This window comes from Eubalaena glacialis, chromosome 7 (genome assembly GCF_028564815.1).
Source record: "Eubalaena glacialis isolate mEubGla1 chromosome 7, mEubGla1.1.hap2.+ XY, whole genome shotgun sequence".
Taxonomy (NCBI): domain Eukaryota; kingdom Metazoa; phylum Chordata; class Mammalia; order Artiodactyla; family Balaenidae; genus Eubalaena; species Eubalaena glacialis.
The window spans coordinates 36,358,747-36,386,092 of record NC_083722.1 but is presented as its reverse complement, the minus strand read 5'-3'; the positions used below and the strand labels follow the sequence as shown (position 1 = coordinate 36,386,092).

The window sequence follows — 27,346 nt, the reverse complement described above, 5'->3', positions numbered from 1 at the left end:
CATTGAGTTTTAATTTCAGTTGCTATTTGATTCTTATTTTCTTTCAAGTGTGTTGTCATTTTTATTCCTTGCATATATTTTCAAATCATTGTCTATTTCTTTAAACATGTTGAGCATACTTGTTTTAAAGTCTATGTCTGTTAATTTCAGCATCTGAAGTCTATATGGGTCTGTTTCTGCTCTCTGTTGTTTTAATAGTTCTTGTTCACGTTCAAACTGTCTTGTTTTCTGTAAGTACCTTTGACTGCTTGCCAGGTCATTGCCCTTGAAAAATTACCTGTTGCTGTTTCTTAAAGCCTAGGATGAATGTGTCCGCAACCAGACAGGTTTGAGTTTTCTTCTGTCAGATCCTTAAGTGCTTATTCAGTCAGGATCATCTCAAAGCAAGGTTAATATTTCAAAGTCTCTGGCCCACTTAGTCTATGCATACCCATGGTGCAAGTCTGTGAAAGTGTCATTCTGAGACTACAACCTCCCAAGGAAGACTTCTTTTTCTTTTTTCTTTCCCTTTTCCTTTCCCATTCATCAGGGATCCAGGGCAGATAGACCTCTCAGCAGTTCCTGTAAGGTGAGGAGAGAGGAGGCATATTTAGATATCATCTATAAGATGAAAAGCTCCTGAATTCAGACTTTTTAAATCCAATTAAGGATGTCTAGTTGGATCTCAAACTTAACATGTCCAAAACTAAATTCCTGTTACTCCCTAAACCTGCTCCTCCAACAGTCTTCTCCATCTCAAGAAATAGCAACTCCACATTCAGCCTGTTAGGAAATCATGTTGGCTCCATCTTCAAACTATATCCAAGATTTGACTGCTGCTCATCACTCCATTGCTAACACCTGGTGTGAGCCGCCATCTGTCTTCTTGATCATTACACATGCCTCCTCATTGTCTCCCCATTTCCCTTGCCCCTCTCAATCTATCCTCATATCAGCAACCAGTTAAAACATGTGTCATGGGACTTCCCTCGTGACGCAGTGGTTAATCCGCCTGCCAATGCAGGGGACACGGGTTTGATCTCTGGTCCAGGAAGATCCCACATGCTGTGGATCAACTAAGCCCATGTGCCACAACTACTGAGCCTGTGCTCTAGAGCCCACGAGCCACAACTACTGAGCCTGCATGCCACAACTACTGAAGCCCGCACGCCTAGAGCCCATGCTCCGCAACAAGAGAAGCCACCACAATGAGAAGCCTGTGCACTGCAACAAAGAGTAGCCCCTGCTCGCCGCAACTAGAGAAAGCCCACGGGCAGCAACAAAGACCCAACACAGCCAAAACAAACAAACAAAAAATGTGTCAGATGGTGTGTCACACTCCTCTGCTCAAAATCCTCCCGTGAGACATGTAGCATATAAACGCCAAAATCCTTCCTGAGATCTAAAGACCCTACACTGTTTGTTTGATATTATCTCCCCATGATTCTCCAACCACATTTACTGATCCTTGTACACACTGGGTGTAATGTTCACTCAGAGCCTCTTCATTTGCTGTTTCCTCTGCCTGGAATGCTTTTCTCCTAGATATCTGAGTGGTTTGCTTTCTCACTTCCTTCAAGTCTTTGGTTATATGTCATGTGAGATGAAGCCTTTCCTGCTTCCATATTCAGTTGCATCCCTGAGCACTGCCTATTTCCTTTCTCTGCTTTATTTTCTCCAAAGGACTTATACCATTTTATTTACACCCATACATACATACAGGCATGCACGTGTATATTTTGTCTCCCACCACAAGAACGTATGCTCCATGAAGACAGGGATTTTTGTCTATGTTACAACAGAGCCAGACACAGAGTAGTGATTCATTAAATGTTTCTTGAATGAAAGAGTGTCATATTACAGGGGCTTGTGTGTCTTCCACTCAAAGATGCCCAATAGGAATTTGTATATACAGGTGTGGAGTTTAGAAGAGAATCTGAAGCTAGAGTTACAGAGTTGAGATTCTTTAGGATATAGCGTTGAGATGGCATCCCCTGAAATAGAAAAGAGCCAAGGATGGAACCCTGTAGAAGAGTTACATTTGAGGGATGAATGGAGAAAGAATGGCTTGGGAAGTGATCCAAGGTCTCAAGATGAGCCTGGAAAGAACTGAGCCTCTAAAAACAAGAGAGGAAGAAATTTCAATACGGAGGAAATGTTAGCAGTGGTAGAGGCTACAGAGAAGAAAGATAAGGATGTAAAATCCAATACCAAAACATCCAGGAGTAAAACTATCCCATTTTCTGATTTAAGGTATTTTAAACAGTTGAATGTGGAGTGTGAAAGATATAAAACTATAGTAAAACTTGTAACTCTGAGAACTCTTGTAATTGTACCAAATATTCTGTAACTCTCCTATCTAGATTTATCAGCATGGTAAAGAGCACATTGGATTTGCACCAGGCATATTCAACTTACAGTTTAGGGTTTATGGGTGGTATTATTTAAGTCAAATTGCCTTGAAGGCAACATTCACAAACACTTCATTGATAAAAGTTGAGCGTTTTCTTCTGATCTCATCTGTACTATTTTATAGGAGCTTTGGAGGAAATGATAGCGATGTGTTACTAAAATGTTACTATATAAAATTCCAGATAACTAACGAGATTGTGCGACAAATGATGGAAATGGAAGGAATGTACAGCTTGGATAAGCCTGGAGATTTCACTACTATCGTTGACGTACAGCTCATAGCGGCAATGATCCACCCTGGAGGCGGTCGAAATGATATTCCACAACGTTTGAAAAGACAGTTTACTGTGTTTAATTGCACATTGCCTTCAAATGCTTCAATAGACAAAATTTTTGGTACGACTATTCTTGGTGTTTAATTTTTTATTGCATTACATAATGGACATAAACCATGCAAAACCTTATTTAAGAGATAAAAAGGCCCTGTCTGAAGTAAGGATTAAGTATCCGAAATGGAGAGCTAAATACCAGGGACTAAATACTAAGAAGACTCATGTTTATAGCCTATTGTAAGACTCAGGGATATTTAGAAATAGCCTTGTTGAAGGTTGGCTTTAGAGGTAAGCAAACCTTTGTGTTTTGGTTTTCTTGACACGATTAATCAGAGAAATTTGGGCTAATGAATGATAGCCCATTGATCAGAGGTTAACAACATAATATACTAAGTCAAATGTAGCACTTTGCTATGTTAATGAAAATGATATTTTGACACCAAATTTAGACTCACATAAACCATTCCATTAAAATTATGTACATGAAGACATATAAGAGAAACTGACCCATGCATATGTGGTCATTAATTATTTGACATAGCAAGTACTGTAGATCAGAAGAGAAAGGCAGACTTTCAAGAAATGGTACTGGGATATTTAGTAATTCTTATGTGAAAATAATTGAAATTGGACCCCTACCTCACACCAAGCATAAAATCAATACAGAAGGATTAAAGATTTAAATATGGAAGGCAAAGCTGTAAAACAATGGAAGAAAATATGGGAAAATATTGGAATGATCTCTGGGTAGGAATGAACCTCTCAAATGAAACTCAGAAAGCATAGACCATAAAGGAAGAAAATGATAAATTTGACTAGATTAAAATTAAGAGCTTTTGTTCAGTTAAAAAGCAACATTAGGGCTTCCCTAGTGGTGCAGTGGTTGGGGAATCTGCCTGCCAATGCAGGGGACATGGGTTCGAGCCCTGATCCGGGAAGATCCCACATGCTGCAGAGCAACTAAGCCCGTGTGCCACAACTACTGAGCCTGTGCTCTAGAGCCTGCAAGCCACAACTACTGAGCCGACATGCCATGACTGCTGAGGCCCGCATGCCTGGAGCCTGTGCTCCGCAACGAGAGAGGCCACCGTGATGAGAGGCCCACACACCATGGCAAAGTGTGGCACCCGCTCGCCACAACTAGAGAAGGCCTGCACACAGCAATGAGAACCCAACGCAGACAAAAATAAATAAAATAAATAAATTTATATTTTAAAAAAGCAACATTAAAAGAGTAGAAAAAAGACAAGTTGCAAAGTGGAAGAAAAAAAATTTCAACACATGTAACAAAAGCAAAAAACTCAGTAATCTGAGTACTTCAAGAAATCCAAAGAATCAATCAGATAAAAAGCAAACATCCTAATATAAACATGGACCAAAAGCCAGGAACTTTAAGAAGAGGAAACCATATGACTAATAAACAAAGGTAAAGATGATAAACATTAGAATTCAGGAATATGGAAATTTAAAACACCAGGAAAAAACCATTTTATAACCACTAGATTTGCAAAAATGAAAAATTCTGACAAAAAATCAGGCATTGGTGAAAATGTAAAGCAACTGAGACTCTCTCCCCTGCTGGTGGGAGTATAAATTGCTCTGAGCCCTTGATAATGACTGGACATTATTACTGGTAGTAGAACATGTGCACACCCTCTGCCATTCCACTTCCAAGTATATACCAGTTCACCATTTTCTTCCTTTATGGTTGTGCTTTATGAGTCTCATTTAAGAAGTCCTTTGCTACCCAGAGGTCATACAGGTATTTGCCTATGTTTCCTTCTAAATGTTATATAGGTTTGCCTTCAGTATTTGAGTCCTTAACCCATCTGTAGTTGATTTTTCACATGTGCACCAAAAGACTTACACAAGAAGGTTCATAGAACAGTGTTCCTGACAGCAAAAACCTTGAAGTAACCCAATTATGTATTGACAGTAAAGTCGGATAAATACACTGTGGCGTGGGTGCACCATGTAATGCTCTAGAGCAGTGAATGTGAACAAACACAGCTACCTGCTTCAACATGGATGAAGCCCAGAAATACAATGTTAAGGGAAAAAAAGCATCACAGAGGAGCATATAACATGATTCCATTAAATTAAATTTCAAAAATTGAAAGGAAAAGGTTAAAGTTCAAGAACGTAAGTGCCAAAGCTTTTCTTTGGAAAAGCGAGTTACTGATTCTCACCAAGTCAGAGCCCTGTCTACCTCTGGAGGGAGGAGGAATTGGACACAAGAGGCTTCTAATGTACTAGGACAATGTTGTATTCCTCAGTCTAGTGGCTGTACGTGAGTGTTTGATTATTTGTTAAACTTTTATACACTCTTTGATATGATTAATATTGAAAATGAGATATGGAAACAAACCAGAAACTGAGGCTCAGAGAAGTAAAATAACTGCCCAATTAAGGCCATATAGCTAGTGCATGGCAAACGTGTGATGCTGATTCTGTTTTCTGATTCCACATCCCATGCTTCATATATAACACATTTGTGCCACAGGAAGCTGGAGGTCTAGAATCATAGGATTTCAGGAAGCAAAAAGGCCTTACAGGCATCTAGCACAACCAACCATGACTTTGGACAATTTCACGTTCCCTCAAGGCTGCTCTTCTTTGGTCTATGTGAATGAAGCCCAGTTTCTTTAGCTGACCCACCCTTCATAAACCTGCTATGCGTCTCTGAGCAGATATTCGTATTCATTTTCCTCTGAAAATACCATGCTCAGAACTGAACATACTGCTCAACATATAGTCTCACAGGGACGAAGTAGAGTTAAATCTGTTTTTGCAGTCTAACACCAAACACATTTTGGGACTTCAGGAACAGTCTATAACAGTAGTTCCTGAGGGTGATTATGTCAGATTGTCGCTGTGTTGGGTGTTTCCTAGGAACCATTACATCACCACCCAGGCCAGGGTGCTGGCTGACTGCAGGTCAGGAGATATGGGGGTCCTGATTTCACTTCTGTCAACAACCAATCTGTGTGAACTTGAACAGTTTGCTTTACTTGTCTGTGCCTGGTCTCCTTATCTGTAAGATGAGGAAGTAGTCTCTAAGTTCTTTTCCAGCTCTTCTACTCTTCAGACTGAGGGCTGTTTTACAGGTTCCAGAGCCAGGTTTCCTGGGTTCAAACCTCAGATTCACCCACACACAAGGTGGGTGACCTTGGGCAAGTTACTAAACTCATATTAAAATGGGAATAATAATAACCTCTAGGTCCATCTGTGTTGTCACAAATGGCAAGTCATGTCAGACAGAGAAAGACAAATACCTATGGTCTCACTTACACAGGGAATCTGGAAAACAAAACAAATGAACAAACAAAACAAAACAGAAACAGACTCATAGATACAGAGAACAAACTGGTGGTTGCCAGAGGGGAGGAGAATGGGAAAATTGAGTGAAATAGGTGAAGGGGATTCAGAGGTATAAACTTCCAGTTATAAAATAAATAAGTCACAGGGATATAATATACAGAATTAGGAATATAGTCAATAATATAGTAATAATTTTGTATAGTGACAGATGGCTACTAGACTTACTGTGGTGATCATTTCTTTAATTGAGGTATAGTTGATTTGCAATGTTGTGTTAGTTTCAGGTGTACAGCAAAGTGCTTCAGTTATACATACATATATATCTTTTTTTTCTGTTTCTTTTCCCTTTTAGGTTATTACAAAATGTTGAGTATAGTTCCCTATGCTATACAGTAGGTCCTTATTAGTTATCTATTTTATATATAATAGTGTGTATATGTCAATCCAAGTCTCCCAATTTATCCCTCCCCCCCATTTCCCCCCTGGTAACCTTAAGTTTGTTTTCTGTTTGTGTGGGTCTATTTCTGTTTTGTATATAAGTTCATTTGTATCATGTTTTTTAGATTCCAATATAAGCAATATCATATGTTATTTGTCTTTGCCTGGCTTACTTCACTTAGTATGGTGAGCTCTAGTTCCATCCATGTTGCTGCAAATGGCATTATTTCATTCTTTTTGATGGCTGAGTAGTATTCCATTGTATATACGTACCACATCTTCTTTATCCATTCATCTGTCAGTAGACACTTAGATTGTTTCCATGTCTTGGCTATTATAAATAGTGCTGCTATGAACATTGGGGTGCATGTATCTTTTCGAATTGTGGTTTTCCCTGGATAAATGCACAGGAGTGGGATTGATGGATCATATGGTAACTCTATTTTTAGTTTTTTAAGGAACCTCCATACTGTTCACTATAGTGGCTGCACCAATTTACATTCCCACCAACAGTGTAGGAGCATTCCTTATCCTCCACACCCTCTCCAGCATTTATTATTTGTAGACTTTTTGATGATGGCCATTCTGACCAGTGTGTTGTTTTAAATTTGAATCACTATGTTGTACACCTGAAAATACCAAAATATTATATGTCAACTATACTTCAATAAAAATATAAATAAGAAAATGGGAATAACAATAATATCTACCTCAGATCCTTTCTCATAGGATGTTGGGAGGATTAAAGGAGTTAATACATATAAAATGCTTATCACTGCATACTAAGCTTTGCTAGCCCCATTGCTGACTAACAGTCTTAGCTGATTCCTTGAGAGAAATTCTTCACATCACCTAGCTTAGTCATCTTGTAATGATTTATTCACTGGGATAAACAGGTACCTTGTGATCTTATAGTAATCTCGTACCTTCAATCTTGTTTATTTTTCAGGAGTTATTGGCTGTGGGTATTTTGATCCTTGCAGAAAGTTCAGACCCGAAATATGTGAGATGATTGTGAATTTGGTTTCAGCGAGCAGAGTGCTGTGGCAGTGGACTAAGGTACAGAATCATCCGTTGTCAATAATCAGAAAAAAAAAAGTCAACAGTTATTCAGCCTAGTTCTCACCTCATGGCTCATGAAGTTATCATCACATCATGGGTAGTAGTGTTTTTCTGGAAAAGACAAATTAGGTGCTGAAGTAGATTTATGACACCTTTTCCTTCCAGGGAGCAAATATTCTGACTGAATGATGCTTTCCATATGTATGAGATATTACTGTAAACCAGACACGGCATCCAGGATAAAGTAGAGTTTTGCTGAAATGAGAACACTGCTTTTCCACTTGTTACTCTGATTTGTAACTCTTTGTATGTCTGTCTTCCCTACCTGCTGCCAACAACCAAACTGTGTCAGATACTCAGATGTTCACTGACTGAGGGAATACATGGATTTCCAGATATTCTTAGCTAACCAAGACTTAAAGTCCAACTTGTGGATTTCTCTGAGGTGGAGCATGAATTAGTAAATGGATGGAATGTACTCAACAAAATAGTCTAGATTTTAATACAGAGGTCAATGCCCTAAGTAAAACTCAGTAAGCATTGAGGCTGTCACCAGATGTCTGAAGGCAGACTCATGAAAAAGCAATTAAGGGTAGGTCTGAGATTTGAAAAAAATAAACAAAACAAGGTTGATATATTTGCTAAAAAAAATTGGTGAAGGAGATGAGGATTAATTGTCATAGTTCACTATACATTCATTTGGCCACTTACACACATCTGGGCAGAAGCTTGTGTCCTGGGGAAGCTCCAGCATGGAGTTTCAGAAGGTCTGAGTGTCTGAGATAATTTTCTATGGTAAGGTCCATCTACTTTCCAGTGGGGCTATTGTTCAATTTAATGTGCCCATATACCTATTTTTCTGGAAAGCTTTGGCCTTCCTGGTATCTTTCCATCAAAGCTTCTTTTGTTTTATGAATGTTTATCAGCTTCACTTCCTCACATTTCTTTACCTCTTTAACCCGTTTTGTACAGGTTTTCATTTCCACTGCTGTCATCAAGGTCACCAAATTCCTCAGTCTTGCCAAATCCAAGGGTTGGTTTCTTCTTCCTCTGACTTGACGCTTTAGCAGCATTTGATGTAAAGGATCCCTCTAAACACTTTCTTCACTTGGCTTCAGAAGGGCCTCTTGCTCTTGGTTTTCTTCCTACCTCACTGGCTACCTTTTCTAAGTCCCCACTCTTTCCCCTCCTCTAAATACTGGAGTGCACTTGATCTCCATGTTGGGACCTCATCTCTACCTCCATTCATACTCAGGTAGCCTCATCCAGCTTCATGGCTTTAAACACCATCTCTGTGCTGATGAGTTCAAAATCAGCACTTCCATACCAGCCCTCTTTGCCCGACTCCAGACTTGTTTCTTTCTTTTTTAAAAATTTTTTAGCCTCAGTGCACAGTATGTGGGATCTTAGTTCCCTGACCAGGGATCGAACCTGCGCCCCCTGCATTGGAAGCGCAGAGTCTTAACCACTGGACCCAAGTCTGGGAAGTCCCCCGACTTGTTTCTAACAGCTTAGTAGACACCACCGCTTCGATGTCTAATAACCATCTCAAAGTTAACATGTTCTTAAGTATGATCCTCCCTCAGAATTTTGTACCTTAATTATCCTGCTTCTCAGGCTAAAATACAGGGTTCCATCCTTGATTTGTTTCTCTTCTTCCCTACATCCAATCCATCAGCAAGTCTCAGTAACCAGGCTTTCAAAATATATACGGAAGCTGAGCACTTATTGCCATCTCACTGTGATCACCCTGCCTGGTCCATCGCCTGCCCTCTGGACCATGCAGCGACTTCCTAACCAGTCTCCTTGCTTTCTTCTTGCCCTCCTAGAATCTGTTCTTTACACAGTCCTAAAATGCTTTTTAAAAAGCACATCAGAGATCATCATTCCTTCTTAAAACCACCAGTAGATTCCCAGTTAACACTTGCAGTGAAACACAGTGCCTAGCTCTGGCCTGTGAAACTCACCCTGAGTTGGCCCCTGCTTACTCCTCTTCCCTTCCATCGTTTTGCTCCAGCCATGCTGCCCTTCTCACTGTTCCTTGAACACCCCAAGTTTTTCATGCTTCTGGGCCATTATACTTCGTTTGACTCTTTCTCATCATTTTTACCTTCAGAGGGGGTTTCTCGGATCATTCTCTCTAAAATAACTGTCCACGACGCCATCACAGGCATTATCTGCCTCCTGACTCTACTTCATTTCTTCTAACCATGACTTTTATCATTATTATTTGCCTATCTGTTTATCAATATATTTGTTTCTTATTTATTGTCAGGCTCTCCCACTCGAATAGAAGGTTCCTGATGGCAGCAGATTTAGCTGTGCTATTTACCATGGTATCTTTGTAAGGGTAGTGGGAGGTGCTCAAAAATAGTCATTCACTCAAAAAATGAATGAATCTTCCTCCTCTCTCCAACCCCAAATAAGCAGCCTTCTTTGTATCTTTTCTTCAAATTTCTCATTTTCACAAAGCACTCCTTTAATCCACTCGTGCCTTGTATATCACTTTATATTACTTTACATAGCTTTAAAGCAGAAGCAGGTGAGAAAAGAAAGAAGCTGACAAAAGTTAAAAGGAAATGTTGGAAGATAAGGAAAGAAGCAGGTTAATAAATGAGAAGAAAAGGGAAAGAAAGGACTTTATTTAATTCTCCTGAATAATTACTTCAGTTGCCAACGGCTGCCATCTTAGCTGCAGTCTTTTACAGGAAAGAAAAAAAAACAATATTCACATAGCCTTATCCCTTTATTTTTGCATATTTGTAATATAAGTGCATGCTTTACATTTTGGTGAGTAGAATGAACTTTTTGGCTTGGAATGGAACTGAGAGCAAAGAGGGAAATTGAAAGGTGATTGCTAACATAACACTTCTCTTTATTCTATATCTCCTCTTGCTACCTGCTGTTTTAACTTGCACTGTGAATTAGCCTGTAGAAATTATTCTACAAACTCAATAGGGTACTTTTTCCATATAGAAAGGACATATTCCATGAATAGGTACTAAAGAAAGCATTTGCTTTCCTGAATTAGTCATGTAGGGAGTCTGCTTTGTATCTCCAGAGTTATCATTATTTCACTTTCAAAAATGATGCTGATGGTATCAATTACAATCTTTACACTTGGCCAGCAATACTTCCCACACCTAACACCTCAAATTTATCCCTTAACTGGTACCTCTCTTTATAAGAATGTGGACTGTGTCATGTTATAGCTTTGCCTATTTGGATTCTAGAAGTGGGTAGAAATAATAAGTAAATTAGTGTTCAAACAAACAAGCAAAACTCACAAAAACCACCAAGTAATTATAGCCGTATGTCAGAATTTCCTGCTAATTTATTGCAGATATACAGATATATGAAAGCATGTTGACTGAGTTTGGATCCATAAGTGAAATCTAGATTATGATAAACGAATGTATTTGTGGAAATCCAGATGCACTCAGGACCTTAATCAAAGCCATCTATAGAAGATGATCATTATTGACTTTAGACGTGAACATTCATTATTCTTAACTGAATGACAGCCAGCTCACACTCAGTTTTTTGTTATGACATATTTCCGTATACACACTAATAAGGTTAATAATGATTAGGAATGCTTATTCCTACAATTCACATCATTTTTAAGAACTCAGGGGACAGTGGCTTGTTCAAAGCCTACTCATGGTGGTAGAACAAAAGAGTTGGAATCTGCATCCAGTGCATTATTCTTCAGTCCATCCTATTCAAGGTCTTAGGGTCTTTTAAATTCTGTGCTGGTTTATTTATGATGTGTTTTTTTTTCCCCATCAATGCTGTGACAAAAATATAAACTTAATTTTAGTTTATTTACTCAGCCTATTTTATTTAAAATAGGAACTGTGAAATAAAATCATTCTAAAAGCAGTTGTGCTTTTAGGTTTTTTTAAAAATTAATTAATTAACTATTTAAACATCTTTATTGGAGTATAATTGCTTTACAATGGTGTGTTAGTTTCTGCTTTATAACAAAGTGAATCAGCTATACATATACATATATCCCCATATCTCCTCCCTCTTGCGTCTCCCTCCCACCCTCCCTATCCCACCCCTCTAGGTGGTCACAAAGCACCGAGCTGATCTCCCTGTGCTATGCAGCTGCTTCCCACTAGCTATCTATTTTACAACTGGTGGTGTATATATGTCCATGTCATTCTCTCACTTCATCCCAGCTTACCCTTCCCCCTCCCCATGTCCTCAAGTCCATTCTCTATGTCTGCATCTTTATTCCTGTCCTGCCCCTAGGTTCTTCAGAACCTTTTTTTTTTTTTTTTTAAGATTCCATATATATGTGTTAGCATACGGTATTTGTTTTCCTCTTTCTGACTTACTTCACTCTGTATGACAGACTCTAGGTCCAATAACTCAGTTTCGTTTCTTTTTATGGCTGAGTAATATTCCATTGTATATAAGTGCCACATCTTCTTTATCCATTCATCTGTCGATGGACACTTAGGTTGCTTCCATGTCCTGGCTATTGTAAATAGTGCTGCAATGAGCATTGTGGTACATGACTCTTTTTGAATTATGGTTTTCTCAGGGTATATGCCCAGTAGTGGGATTGCTGGGTCATATGGTAGTTTTATTAGGAACCTCCATACTGTTCTCCATAGTGGCTGTATCAATTTACATTCCCACCAACAGTGCAAGAGGGTTCCCTTTTCTCCACACCCTCTCAAGCATTTATTGTTTGTAGATTTTTTGATGGTGGCCATTCTTGTGCTTTTAGTTTTATCTGAAAAGTAAATTGAGATTATTACATTTTTTTCCCCAACTCTAGGTGAAGATGCTGCCTACTCCTTCTAAATTTCATTACATTTTCAATCTGCGAGATCTTTCCAGAATTTGGCAAGGAATGTTAACCATAAAAGCCGAGGAGTGTGATTCAATTCCTGTTCTCCTGTCACTTTTCAAACACGAGTGCAACAGAGTAATTGCAGACAGGTGTATATTACAGCGCTTGAGTTTAAATGTACTATATAAGTAGTTTATACTACTAGAATAATTCCTGCATTATCTGCTCAAATAAGTAGAATAAAGGAGTATTATGTTAAATTGCTCTGGGGCTTGTGAAGCATGGATGTCATTTCCTACCTGCTGGTGGGAAAACGCTCTGCCAATTTCCTTGAGTATTATTTCAACAGGACATTTAAAAAAATAACCACATTATCAGAACGTTGATAACATTCAGAGGAAAATTTTGTTATGTATAGTTTCTAAAAAGTTTGAGGTCTGTGTAGTGAGAGCTCTGCTGCGTGGTGACATCTGGTACATAAGCTTAGTCATCTTTCTGAGCCTCTGTTCCCCCCTCTATAAAATACGATGGCAATGCTGGTCTTACAAAGCTGTAAAGGGCCTACCACAATGTCCCACATAGGTGGTATCTGTCAGATGTTAGTCCCACTCCTTCCTCCCTTACCCCTCTGAAGTCATACGTCTGAAAAGGACCTTCATACACTGTGTGCCCACAAACTTAGAAAGAGGATGCTCACCCAGTACTTGCTGTCAATTCTATGCTTCTATTGCAAGTTTTAGGGACCCTGAACCTCACCCATGGGACTCATCTATATTGTTAAAGAAAAAAGTTATTTGTGAAACTTGTTGAAACAGTAAGACTCTCATACTTTATTCAAGACTATCGTGATAGGTATAGGGCCTATACAGTGAGGTTTTGCAGTAGGGGTGAGAAATTGGGCTCAACTCCAAATACAACAAGGAAAAAGTGGGAATTTATAACTGAGGAACAGGATGGAGGAGTTTGGTGGATGCGAAAGTACTAAGAGGAAATAAGGGAGGTCTGGGAGGATTCTGGCTAAACGGATTTAACAGGATTCTTGCTAAAATTAGATGGTGCAAAGAAGGACATGGAAGTCCAAAATTGGGGCTTAATAGGGAAGAGGATTCAGAGGAGCCTAAGTTTGGCCAAGGAGAGACTCTTTGTCAGTATTTTCTATAAGTGATACTATCAATGTTACAGCTCTCTTGGTTGGGGTTACATCTGCCTCTGGTCAGAAGGCAGAACATATTGTTTCCCTGTTCTGAGGTAATGGAGATACAGGATGGGGGCTGAGAAGAGGTGGAGAGGGGTTGAAACCATGTTCAGTTAGAAAAGATGCCTTCCTATTTTGCATTTTTACTCCTGTATTTTTGTTTCAGATTTATAACTCCTGATGATGAGCAGTGGTTTAATGCACATCTTATTCGTGCAGTTGAAGAAAATGTTAGCCCAGATGTGGGATCATATATTCTTCCTGAACCATACTTCGTAGATTTTCTCTGTGAGATGCCTGAACCAACTGGAGACGAACCTGAAGACACTGTGTTTGAAGTGCCCAAAATCTATGAATTGGTATTTATTTTCAGCTTTTTGGATCCCTCACCTAACCAGATATTTGCCATAACTTGTACGATAGTTATATGTTATGATTCGTGTCATCATACACCAAGTAAAATATTAATTTCAATGAAATTTAACAGCAATCCCATTAAAGTCAGATATAAGACAAGTACGCGTACAATTATCACAGTTATTTAATATTGCTTTGAAAGTTCTAGGCAGTGCAACAAAAATGGCAAAAAAGAAAATAGATGTAATTATCATATAGGAAAAAACAAAAATATCCTTATTTGCAGATGATATGATTATCTCTTAATATAATCCAAGAGAATTTAAAATCTGTTTCAACTACTATGAGTTCAGTTAGATGACCAAGTATTATATAAATATAAAACTGCGTAACTATCGTCTATATCAGAGGTTGGTAAATCATAGCCAGTGGTCCGAATCCAGCCTACCGCTGTTTTTTTGTTAGATTCATGAGCCAAGAAGGGTTTTTATATTTTTAAATGGGTAGAAAAAATCAAAAGAATAATAATACTGTGTGACATGAAAATTATATGGAATTCAAATTTCATTGTTCAGAGTTAAAGTTGTATTGGAACACAACATGTTGTCTATGACTGCTTTTGCACTACAATGGTGGCGTTGAATGACCACATGGGCCACAAAGCCTAAAATATTTACTGTCTTGCCCTTTACAGAAAAAGGCTGCCACCTCTTGCCAAACAATCTCAAGACAGGAGATACAACATAAAAGTATTTCATTCAACAGCAACAAATATATAAAATATCTAGGAATAAACGCGATAAAACTTTACTTGGTTAAATGGCAACACATTGTTTTCCCTAAATTAACGTATAGGTTTAATGAAGCTTGAAACAAGACTCCAAAGAGATTTTTTTAAACAGGGTCACATAACCCAGTAATTCTGAAGTGCATGTAGGTCAAAGAATTAAATGGAGAGAAACAATTTACAAAACAAATACATGAATATTGACTTCAGAATAATTTGACTACATAAACAATGTAAAAGTTCTATCCATTTTTAAAGCTCCATAAGCAATATTAAGAAGCAAAGAAAAACTGAGAAATATATTTGTTATATTACAACCTTAATTACCACAGATAGGAATTAGTGCTAGGGTTCTTTTTTAATTTTTTTAATTAATTAATTAATTAATTAATAACATTATTGGAGTATAATTGCTTTACAATGTTGCGATAGTTTCTGCCGTATAATAAGGTGAATCAGCTATATGTATACATATATCCCTATATCCCTCCCTCTTGCGCATCCCTCCCACCCTCCCTATTCCACCCCTCCAGGTGGTCACAAAGCACCAGCTGATCTCCCTGTGCTATGCAGCTGCTTCCCACTAGCTACCTATTTTACATTTGGTAGTGTGTATATGTCAATGCTACTCTCTCACTTTGTCTCAGCTTACCCTTCCCCCTCCCCGTGTCCTCAAGTCCATTCTCTATGTCTGCATCTTTATTCCTGTCCTGCCCCTAGGTTCATCAGAACCATTTATTTTCTTTTTTTTAGATTCCATATATATGTGTTAGCATACTACTGTTTTTCTTTTTCTGATTTACTTCACTCTGTATGACAGACTCTAGGTCCATCCACCTCACTACAAATAACTCAGTTTCATTTCTTTTTGTGGCTGAGTAATATTCCATTATATATAAGTGCCACATCTTCTTTATCCATTCATCTGTCGATGGACACTTAGGTTGCTTCCATGTCCTGGCTATTGTAAATAGTGCTGCAATGAACATTGTGGTACATGACTCTTTTTGAATTATGGTTTTCTCAGGGTATATGCCCAGTAGTGGGATTGCCGGGTCGTATGGTAGTTCTATTTTTAGTTTTTTAAGGAACCTCCATACTGTATCAATTTACATTCCCACCAACAGTACAAGAGGGTTCCCTTTTCTCCACACCCTCTCCAGCATTTATTGTTTCTAGATTTTTTGATGATGGCTATTCTGACTGGTGTGAGGTGATACCTCATTGTAGTTTTGATTTGCATTTCTCTAATGATTAGTGATGTTGAGCATCCTTTCATGCGTTTGTTGGCAATCTGTATATCTTCTTTGGAGAAATGTCTATTTAGGTCTTCCGCCCATTTTTGGATTGGGTTGTTTGTTTTTTTGATATTGAGCTACATGAGCTGCTTGTATATTTTGGAGATTGATCCTTTGTCAGTTGCTTCATTTGCAAATATTTTCTCCCATTCTGAGGGTTGTCTTTTCGTCTTGTTTATGGTTTCCTTTGCTGTGCAAAAGAGTTTCATTAGGTCCCATTTGTTTATTTTTGTTTTTATTTCCATTTCTCTAGGAGGTGGGTCAAAAAGAACCTTGCTGTGATTTATGTCATAGAGTGTTCTGCCTATGTTTTCCTCTAAGAGTTTTATAGTGTCTGGCCTTACATTTAGGTCTTTAACCCATTTTGAGTTTATTTTTGTGTATGGTGTTAGGAAGTGTTGTAATTTCATTCTTTTACATGTAGCTGTCCAGTTTTCCCAAGTGCTAGGGTTCTTGAAGGAAGAGGTCAGGAATGACTTCATACTGGAAACCAACCAGTTAGGCTTCAGCCCTCTGAAAATGGAAATAACTAAAAGTCGACTAATCCATGACAAATTTTTGGAAATCTGTTAGGTTTAAAACCTTTTTTTTTAGAATTACTTTTGAATGTCTTCACAATTGCTGCTTTCCTAAATTTTGCAACTTAAATATTATTTTTTTCTCTCTCCCCCCCACCCATAGGTACCATCCTTTGAATTTCTGTCTGAAAAACTCCAGTTTTACCAGAGGCAGTTCAATGATATCATTAGAGGAACATCTCTTGATCTTGTGTTTTTTAAAGATGCAATGACTCATCTTGTTAAGGTTCTAACTATTAACTGTTTACTGATATAAATAGATCATATAAAAGCTTGGTAAATTTCACAGATAAACTTTTTCAGAGAATAAATATATAGTATTGGGTAGTGTATAGAAGAGAGTCTATAGGTTGAGTCAGTTCACTGTCTCACAAAACAAAGGCTTAATCAGAGACTGCTTATTTGAATCCGCCTACATGAAAGCAAATGTTTTTCAAGGGCAAACTGATGGGTTTTGTGTTCAGAGCTTTTGACTCGCTGAGTCAAAGAGTTTTACTTTCCTAGACAGTAACCTGGAGAACCCTATGAAAAAAATATTCCCTCCTCAAATTACATTTTGATGTGATGGGAATCCTGTACCCCATGGAGGAAAAGTTGATGCTTTAAAAAATGTCAATTTCATGATTGGCTTACAGATTATGGGCAAACTGATGGGGAAAGGGGAAAGGTGGGTGGGTGTATAGGACTGATAAAAAATAGAAACCAACTAGAGGCAGCACCAGAAAAGGAGGATGGCTTGATCCAAGTCTGAAGGGCTGCAGAAAGGAGTTGTTTATTTGTATAATTTGTAGATCAAAAAAGGAGTTTCTCCAACAAAGTAGGATAGGGAGGTTTCATGAAGAGGAGGCAGTTAACTCTGTGTTTATTACAGAATCATCTTCTACAAACTAGTGAATTTCCAGGTGCTCTAGGATTGTTTCACATTCATCTATTCAGCAAGTAATTATCGAGTACCCACTGTGGCTAGATCTTGGGGGCCTGGAACCCTGTTCTAGGCGCAAAACCACATAAATGATTAACATATTTAAAATATAATAGAATTGCTACATACCAAGGTGTCTGCCATCTGTAAAACTTGAATTAAAAAAATTCTGTGTACCAGAACTAGAACAAAAAATTTCACAATCTGTATGGAAACACAAAAGATCCCGAATAGCCAAAGCAATCTTGAGAACGAAAAATGGAGCTGGAGGAATCAGGCTCCCTGACTTCAGACTATATTACAAAGCTACAGTAATCAAGACAGTTTGGTACTGGCACAAAAACAGAAATATAGATCAATGGAACAGGATAGAAAGCCCAGAGATAAACCCACGCACATATGGTCACCTTATCTTTGATAAAGGAGGCAAGCATGTACAGTGGAGAAACGACAGCCTCTTCAATAAGTGGTGCTGGGAAAATTGGACAGATACATGTAAAAGTATGAAATTAGAACACTCCCTGACACCATACACAAAAATAAACTCAAAATGGATTAAAGACCTAAGTGTAAGGCCAGACACTATCAAACTCTTAGAGGAAAACATAGGCAGAACACTCTATGACATAAATCACAGCAAGATCCTTTTTGACCCACCTCCTAGAGAAATGGAAATAAAAACACAAATAAACAAATGGGACCTAATGAAACTTAAAAGCTTTTGCACAGCAAAGGAAACCATAAACAAGACGAAAAGACAACCCTCAGAATGGGAGAAAATATTTGCAAATGAAGCAACTGACAAAGGATTAATCTCCAAGATTTACAAGCAGCTCATGCAGCTCAATAACAAAAAAACAAACAACCCAATCCAAAAATGGGCAGAAGACCTAAACAGACATTTCTCCAAAGAAGATATACAGATTGCCAACAGACACATGAAAGAATGCTCAACATCATTAATCATTAGAGAAATGCAAATCAAAGCCACAATGAGATATCATCTTACACTGGTCAGAATGGCCATCATCAAAAAATCTAGAAACAATAAATGCTGGAGAGGGTGTGGAGAAAAGGGAACCCTCTTGCACTGTTGGTGGGAATGTAAATTGATACAGCCACTATGGAGAACAGTATGGAGGTTCCTTACAAAACTAAAAATAGAACTACCATACGACCCAGCAATCCCACTACTGGGCATATACCCTGAGAAAACCATAATTCAAAAAGAGTCATGTACCAAAATGTTCATTGCAGCTCTATTTACAATAGCCAGGACATGGAAGCAACCTAAGTGTCCATCATCGGATGAACGGATAAAGAAGATGTGGCACATATATACAATGGAATATTACTCAGCCATAAAAAGAAATGAAATGGAGGTATTTGTAGTGAGGTGGATGGAGTTAGAGTCTGTCATACAGAGTGAAGTAAGTCAGAAAGAGAAAAACAAATACAGTATGCTAACACATATATATGGAATCTAAGGGAAAATAAAGGTCATGAAGAACCTAGTGGCAAGACGGGAATAAAGACACAGACCTACTAGAGAATGGACTTGAGGATATGGGGAGGGGGAGGGGTAAGATGTGACAGGGTGAGAGAGTGGCATAGACATATATACACTACCAAATGTAAAATAGATAGCTAGTGGGAAGCAGCCGCATAGCACAGGGAGATCAGCTCGGTGCTTTGTGACTACCTAGAGGGGTGGGATAGGGAGGGTGGGAGGGAGGGAGATGCAAGAGGGAAGAGATATGGGAACATATGTATATGTATAACTGATTCACTTTGTTATAAAGCGGAAACTAACACACCATTGTAAAGCAATTATACTCCAATAAAGATGTTTAAAAAAAAAAAATTCTGTGTACTAGTGATAATGAATTTAGTGATCTGTCTAGACTTTCTTCCTAATCAGTGACATTAATGTAAAAGACAGCTTTTTAGCAGTGTCTCCAATTGGCCTGCATAAGATTCGGGCCACAATTTGAGCCTTATCCTCCCTGAAGGAATCAACCATAGAAAAGCAACACAGGGCTAAAGGCAGTTTCCCTAAGTTTTTTTTCTACAAATGTCTTCCTGCCCCATTTTAAGTAGAATTTTGGTACTTTAAAAAATTTTTCATTGGTAGAGATATGATAGAGGTAGTATTTGTTGTAGAGCTAGCTAGGTGTCTACATAAGTCAGTGTGTTAGACTGATGATAATAAGCAAACAATTCTAAACTTCTTTCTACAGATTGGGAAGAGCAGTTCCATTATCCATTGAGTCTGAAAATAATAAAATTACACACACACACACACATAGACACACACACACACAGGGAAAATAGTTTTGAAATAGGAGATGGGAAAGCCAATTTGTTCTCTTTTTCATGAGGTAAATATAGATGGGCAAGGAAAGAACTGGAATTGAATAAATCAACATGAAACCTTTTGCACTAAAGGAAAAAGTCTAATGTAGTCTAGAAGCATGTGGTCAAACCTTGGACCCATTTAGTGCAAGCAAATGTAAACAGTTGAATTCTATTTTCAAATATATACTATTTTGTTTCAAAACAGATTTCACGAATAATCCGAACAGCATGTGGAAATGCATTGCTTGTGGGCGTCGGTGGTTCGGGAAAACAAAGTCTTTCAAGATTGGCTTCTTTTATAGCTGGGTATCAAATATTCCAGATAACATTAACCAGGTAAGATAAAATGAAACACGCCGGTATGGTTTTTTCTATGGTTAATTTCACTGGAGTAAAATGTTTACTTAAAAATTTACAACAGTTTGGTGTATTTCTTTTTCAAGTAAACTTTGTATTTGAGTGTAACATACATAAAGAAATGTACACAAATCATGGGTGTCAAAAAGTAAGTACACCTATGTAGTTAGCTCACAGATAAAGAAATAAAACATCACTAGCACCCAGAAGTACCCCTCAGGGTCCTGTCCCAGTCACTACCCTCCCAACGGGAACATTATTCTGATTTCTAAGCCCATTGATCGCTTTTGCCTGTTTTTTAGCTTTATGTCAGTCAAATCATATGGGATTTACTCTTTTGTGTCCAGTTTCTGTTGCTTGCACTGTTTGTGAGATTCATCCATGGTGCTCCATGTAGCAGTAGTTTGTTCATTTTTATTGCTGTGGAGCCTTCCATTTTACCACATATTACCACAATTTATTTATCCATTATACTGTTGATAAACATTTGTGGGGTTTTCTTTTTGCAAATATAGCTGTTATGAATATTTTTGTACATATCTGAGTATACTCCTAGAGATAGAAGTGCTGGGTATAATAATGCAAGGGGGAGTGAGTGAGGAGACAAGACAGAGGAGGAAACCTGGAGTGGTTTCCAGAAACCCAGGAAGTAGAGAATTAGCCTGAAACTGTGGATTCAATTAAAGCATGAAAAGTGGCGACTAATGTTTCAAAACTTTCAGTGCATTGGATGGGGGCAGAGGCCACGTTGCATTAAGGAGGTGAAGAAGCAGAGATAATAAGTTTAGAAACTCCTCAAGAAGCTTAGCTATGAAAGAAAGAAGCGAGAGAGGTCAGGACCTAGAGAGGGGTGTGCTGTGACTGTGTCTATTTATTGCAAAAGCAATTACCTAACAGTCAGTTTAATTTTTAAAAATGAGCAAAATGGCTGTGACTTAACTGACTGGTCAGTGAGAGGGTAACCCTAACAGCACCAGACTACACCACCTCTGAGGAAGGATGTGGGCTGTGTTGCTCTCGTAGGTGCAGCTACTTCTCAGCAAATTAACTTACCAGTTTCCGTTTTCAATGAATTCTCCCCCTTGGGAATTATTTGACAGGACATATGGTCTCTTTTTGATGGCATTCCTTTTGCCAGGGTCTACAAGGTTTTTAACTAAAGTGCCACCCCGAAGGACTTCTAAGGCACTCCTAGTTTAAAAATAGGCTATTTATTCATTTAAATGTACGTATGCTACATCATCTCTAATGCCCACAAAAACCTTTACAAATAGGTAATTACCTTCATTTTGCAGATGAGGAAACAAGCTGACAAACGTGAAGGAACTTTTCTAAAGCTGCAGAGCAGGGATTTGAACCCTGGTCTTTCTGGTTTCAATGCCCATAATCTTTCCACTAGACCCTATGGCTTACACAAAACTCCCTATTACCTGCACTGTGAAACCTCCTTCAAATAAGGGTGTCTTTATAATCCCTTCCATCGATCTACCCACACGGCTTTATATGCAACACTTAAGAAAATGTCTGCTTTATTTTTACACATCACATCGCTTCTGGTAGCACATTCCTTTTGCAGGAAACAGAGTAAACAAAAAAAAACAAAAGACCAAGATCTTCTCTTTTCATAATCTGTAACCACATAATTGTAACACTTCTATTATTTATATCACGTTGCATAATGCATCTTTTTCTGAAGGCTTTCTCTGAATCTAGCCATTTAGTAAGATGTGCAAATTACCACTTTATGTAATTCATCATTAATTTTATTTGTAATTTATCTTGATTTTCTCACCAATCTAAGCTCACCCAAATTTCAGATTAGTTTTAAATATTATACATATATTCACTTGGGCAAAAAAGTCTGTTACTGAGGACTGTCCGATTGTAGAGAATAAAAGTTCATTTCCCTGTTCCCAGTTATTGTTCCTGAGCCACTTTTGGTAAATTCCCCATTTCTCACTTCTCAAACTAAATAAAACCTATTTATGTAGAGTGGTAACATATAGTTATTTAGCTCTGTGTTTTCTAGCAGGCACTGTTACTTAGTATCTATTGGAGCAGGTGCAGATTATGCTCTAATTATCATGGATTATATTGTGTTTTGAAATAAATTATGATTTTATATATATATATATTTTTTAAATTTAAAACTTCCTGCCACTTCTCTTTTTAGGTCTTATAATGTGAGTAACCTAACAGAGGATTTAAAAACTTTGTACAAAGTTGCTGGTGCTGATGGCAAAGGCATCACTTTTATCTTTACTGACAATGAAATAAAAGATGAGGCATTTCTAGAATATCTCAACAACCTGCTATCTTCAGGGGAGGTATGTCTCAAAAGTAGAGAAAGAGCTTGTATTTTAAAAATGTAAATCCGAATAGAAAAAGCAGCAACCCTTCAGAAGTAAGGCCATTTAGCACACATTTTTCATTTTAGAAATGATTAACGTATAAGGTTCAATAGATTTTTTGAAGTTTCTCTGAAATTAATGCTGTTCATCTCCAGATATTTTATATGCTTTCTTCCATTTTAAATATGGTTCCTTATTTGTCTCTTCAATCTTCAGTTTGATCCTATAATTTATCTTAGGAGAAGCAAAGTTATCTATCTATCTAATAATCAGGAGTATAGAATGGTTGAAAGAGTTCCACTAACTGTAAGTAAGTAGATGTTTGTGTCACCACTGCTGACACCACTTGTATCAGCACTTCTGTGACCACCCACATGCTGGTACTTCATTAGTAGTATGCACAGGACTCAGCATAGTTGGACTTATGGCTAAGATTTATTACAGCAACACAGCAAGGATTCACAGCTGGATCAGTAAAGAAAAAGACACATCGGGGGAGTCTGGGGAAATCCATGTGCATGCTTACTATGTTCTCACTAAAGGGTCCATACAGAATGTGTTTTCTGTCCACATGAAGTGAAGTGCAGAAACACATGTGCTGTTTCTGTTTTGGGAAGCCCATATGAGACTCTGAATTCAAGGTCTTCTTGGGAGGTGGTTGTGTAGTCATTCTCTGCCTAGCCACAACTGCCAAAATTCCAGACTCCCAGATGGAAAGCAGATGTTCACCATCTACCCCAATGTTTGTATAAATAGTCTAGGTACAGTGGAACAACCTTATCAATTAGTAATGGAGGAGACATTCCAAAAGCCCAGTTCCCAGATGCCAGGCAAGGGCCAGCCCTGCAGGCACACCCTTCTCAAGATCAGACCTGCCGTGTGAACTCTTCTTTCACAGTGGTGTGTATTGATGCTTACTGGTGCATGATCTAGTTAACTACTTTGGAACCAGAGTTGAGACTGACTGTGAGTCAGAACAGAGGACATCACTGGACATTTTAAGAGATGATTGGAATGGTAGAGGAGATGGCTTTTTGGTAATAGCTGTTTGAGCCAAAGGAAACATAATTTGCTCCTGATTGAGCTGCTGAATAAAAAGTTGCACTCTTGTAATCGCTGGCAAACTAGGGATTTGATTATGGAGATGCAGGAAAAAATATGAAAAGAGATGACATGTGAGGGTAGGGGAGTGGAAGGACCAGACTTCGGCAGTGCATTGGCTGTTGGGAACTCTTAAAATACTGAACACTCTCTTGTCTATTCCTCAAAGATCTCCAGTTTGTTTGCACGAGATGAAATGGATGAAATCACCCAAGGGCTGATATCAGTGATGAAGAGGGAGCTACCTCGCCATCCTCCCACCTTTGATAATCTATATGAATACTTCATTTCAAGATCAAGGAAGAACTTGCACGTTGTTCTCTGCTTTTCTCCAGTGAGTTTTTATTTTATTTATTTCTATGTAGGAGGAGTTACTTCTTTGAATGTACTTAGTTCTTTGAATGTACTTTCTCTGATGAGATTTGTCAGAACTGAACACTTGTTACATTGAATTAAAATCAACTCTTTACTAACACCAATCTTCACTGACCAAAATCTCATGCCAAAGTGTGAAAATTTAAAATATTCATCTTATCAGTGATTATTGCTTAGCCTAGAACTTTCATTACCTAGAGACAGAGATTATTTGATTTGTAAGGGATTTGGTGATGTAGTCTTGTTCAGCTCTACCTCCAATATAGACATACCGTCTAGAATGTCCCTGACGTAGGATTGAATGTCTCTGTCTCACTGTGCTGTCCAGTACAGTAACCATTAGCCATGTCTATCCATTTAAATTGTGCTCAGTTAAAATAAAGTAAAAATAAAAATCCAATTTCTCAGTCCCACTAGCTGCATTTCAAGTGCTCAATAGCTACCTGTGGCTAGTGGCTACCATACTGGAAAGCACACATATAGAACATTTCCATCATCACAGAAAGTTCTATTGGGCAGCTCTGCTCTTAGGGGGAAGGGAAGGTATCTCACTAACTTATAGGGCAACTTGCTTAATTTTTAGATAGTCTGATAGCCAGAAAGTTCTTCTTTACAAACTGTGGAATTTTATCTTTGTCTTTTCCCCTGTGATTCTTCTTTTTTTTTTTTTTTTTTTATTCATTTATTTATTTATTTTTGGCTGCATTGGGTCTTCGTTGCTACTGTGCCTGGGCTTTCTCTAGTTGTGGCGAGCGGGGGCTACTCTTCGTTGCGGTGCGCGGGCTTCTCATTGCGGTGGCTTCTCTTGTTGTGCAGTGCGGGCTCTAGGCGCCTGGGCTTCGGTAGCTGTGGCATGTGGGCTCAGTTGTGGCTCGCGGGCTCTAGAGCGCAGGCTCAGTAGTTGTGGCGCATGGGCTTAGTTGCTCCGTGGCATGTGGATCATCCTGGACCAGGGCTCGAACCCATGTCCCCTGCATTGGCAGGTGGATTCTTAACCAAGGAAGTCCCTTCCCTGTGATTCTATTTGTCCTGTAAAATGAACCCGATCCCTCTCCCACATACAGCTCTTCAGATATTTGGAGAAAGTTTTTGCAGACTCCCTAAGTCGTTTCCTTTTTAGACCAAACACCTCCTGTTCCTTCTGCTGTTCTCACGTGCCCTAGTGTCCAGGCCTTTCATGGTATGGAAATATTACTTCCTTTCATCTGGACACTTAATTTACATATTAATGCAGCCCAAGAAGGTTCCTGGAAAAAAATTTGTGGTGTCATATGCTATTGGCTCAGAATATATAAACGTCCCTCTGGCTGACTTACAATCCTTTCGTGTTTCTAATGCTTTTTGACTTTTCTGTCGATAGGTTGGCGAGAAGTTCCGTGCCCGCTCTTTGAAATTTCCTGGCTTGATATCAGGCTGCACCATGGACTGGTTCAGTCGCTGGCCGAAGGAGGCTCTGGTTGCGGTGGCCTCCTATTTCATTTCAGGCTATAGTATCGTCTGCTCTAGTGACACCAAAAGACAAGTTGTAGAAACAATGGGCCTCTTTCATGACATGGTTTCAGAGAGCTGTGAAAGTTACTTCCAAAGGTAAGTGACATTACATAAGCACGATAACTACAGAAACACAAAGTTCACTCCAAAGAGGAATTAAATGTAACATCCAGTAAGAGACTTGTCATAGTGATTGAGCACAAAATCCCAGCTGCACTTAGATATTTTTCCTTGCTTTGATGTTCTAGTGATTATGTATAGAAACGATAAGTGAGATTTAAAAATTAACTAGTATCTCTTTCCCTCCAGACCTCAAAGTAACAGATGCTTAATGAATCATTTTATTTCATTTGCTTAATTTAATTTTTTTTGGAAATGACTTAAAATAATTCATTATAAACTGTTTAAAATTAGTTTCTTATTCAAGTGCATTATTTATTTTGATTAAAGAAGTCCACTCTTCTAAAGTTTCATTATTGCCTTATGCTAAGAGAACATTTAGGTTTTGTGTTTGCATCATTTAATCTTATCCATGTTTTCATGCCAAATAATTATGAAGCTAAATTTTAATTGACTGCAGAAGAGTCCAGTCCCTAAAAGCAGAAATGGTGTTCATGATGTGAAAGCTGGTGTTGGCAGTTCAAGAATATAGCATTTTTTCCCAAAGTGTGATAGTCACTGCGTACTATTGCTCTGAATAAAGATGGGCCACCCTGGGTCTCTAGAACAGTGGGCTTCTTCCTTAGGGTTAATGCAAGGCTTTAGGGAGTGCAGAACCTCCCAGAAAGACTAGGCCTATTTTTCTGCATAGAGAGTCTGGGTAACACTTTAATTGATTTTCCAGGGGGGCGGGGGTTCCTATCTCACAAGTTTGTTTATCCTGTATCGTTTTCTTTATTTAAATCCATACTTGGACCATCCTCTTAAATAATTCTAGATAATCTCCCAGATTCTCTTGGTAAATCCGTGTGTATTAATCCTCTCCATTGGGAAAATTTTCTTTCTACTTAACTTGAACTCCACCCCTACTACCATCAACTGTGGAGCTACAAAAACCTACATCTTTATTTTTTTAAATGTCAGTGTATTTTCCAAAGTTTTCATATCCTCTTAGGTTGTAGAAGTTTATTCTGAAAGCAATATTTATATAATGCTTTAAAAATAGTCATATATATGCCAAAGTCCTTAAAAATTTATTTAATGTTAAAAATCTTCAGAACTCCAAAAGTGAAATTTTAATATAAAATAAATTTAATTTAACATAAAAATATAATTTTATAGTATGTGAAGATCTCTTCTTTGACTTGAGTTTCTCCTGTATAAAATTATTCCTTTTATTTATTTCTATTGTTAAATGTAATAATTATACTAAAACCCATAGTGAGTTGAATGTTTGAATCGAGTGTGCCTGATTTCAAGGACTATCCAGCGATTTAGGGGAGAGATTGGTTTTCACCTTTGTAAGCCTACTCAGCTGGGTTTCTAGCAGAGAAGAGGTGTGTAGCAAATACCAGGTGAATGAAAACAGATCTCAGCACAAGTTCATTTCAACCACTTATCCCTAATATTTGTACAGAATTTTAAAGTTTACAAAGTGTGTTTACATAAGCTGTTTTATTTTTTGATTTTCACAAAATTCTGGGAGGTGTAGGGCAGTGATTCTTTTCTCAGTTCTCCAGATGAGGAAACAGAAGCCCAGAATGGGCATAGGGTCAAGTCAAAACATCAGTTAGAGATTTAGTGTTCTTTCCACCTCACCTCTAGGTTTCCATTCACAATTCCTGCCCTCTTGTAGTGAACCACTCTCCAGAATTACACT

At 38.2% G+C, this 27,346-nt stretch overlaps 1 protein-coding gene across 1 annotated transcript in view; it reads left to right on the top strand.

The window, feature by feature from the left end:
* Positions 1 to 27,346, top strand: part of DNAH8 (dynein axonemal heavy chain 8) — a 310,762-nt gene that overhangs the window by 149,941 nt on the left and 133,475 nt on the right. Inside the window, exons 53-61 of the mRNA XM_061195092.1 lie at positions 2,574 to 2,787; positions 7,432 to 7,541; positions 12,343 to 12,506; positions 13,719 to 13,911; positions 16,676 to 16,798; positions 20,058 to 20,188; positions 22,383 to 22,536; positions 23,831 to 23,995; positions 25,397 to 25,623. Of these exons, the coding sequence (XP_061051075.1) occupies positions 2,574 to 2,787; positions 7,432 to 7,541; positions 12,343 to 12,506; positions 13,719 to 13,911; positions 16,676 to 16,798; positions 20,058 to 20,188; positions 22,383 to 22,536; positions 23,831 to 23,995; positions 25,397 to 25,623 (1,481 nt within the window). The remainder of the gene's footprint in view (positions 1 to 2,573; positions 2,788 to 7,431; positions 7,542 to 12,342; positions 12,507 to 13,718; positions 13,912 to 16,675; positions 16,799 to 20,057; positions 20,189 to 22,382; positions 22,537 to 23,830; positions 23,996 to 25,396; positions 25,624 to 27,346) is intronic.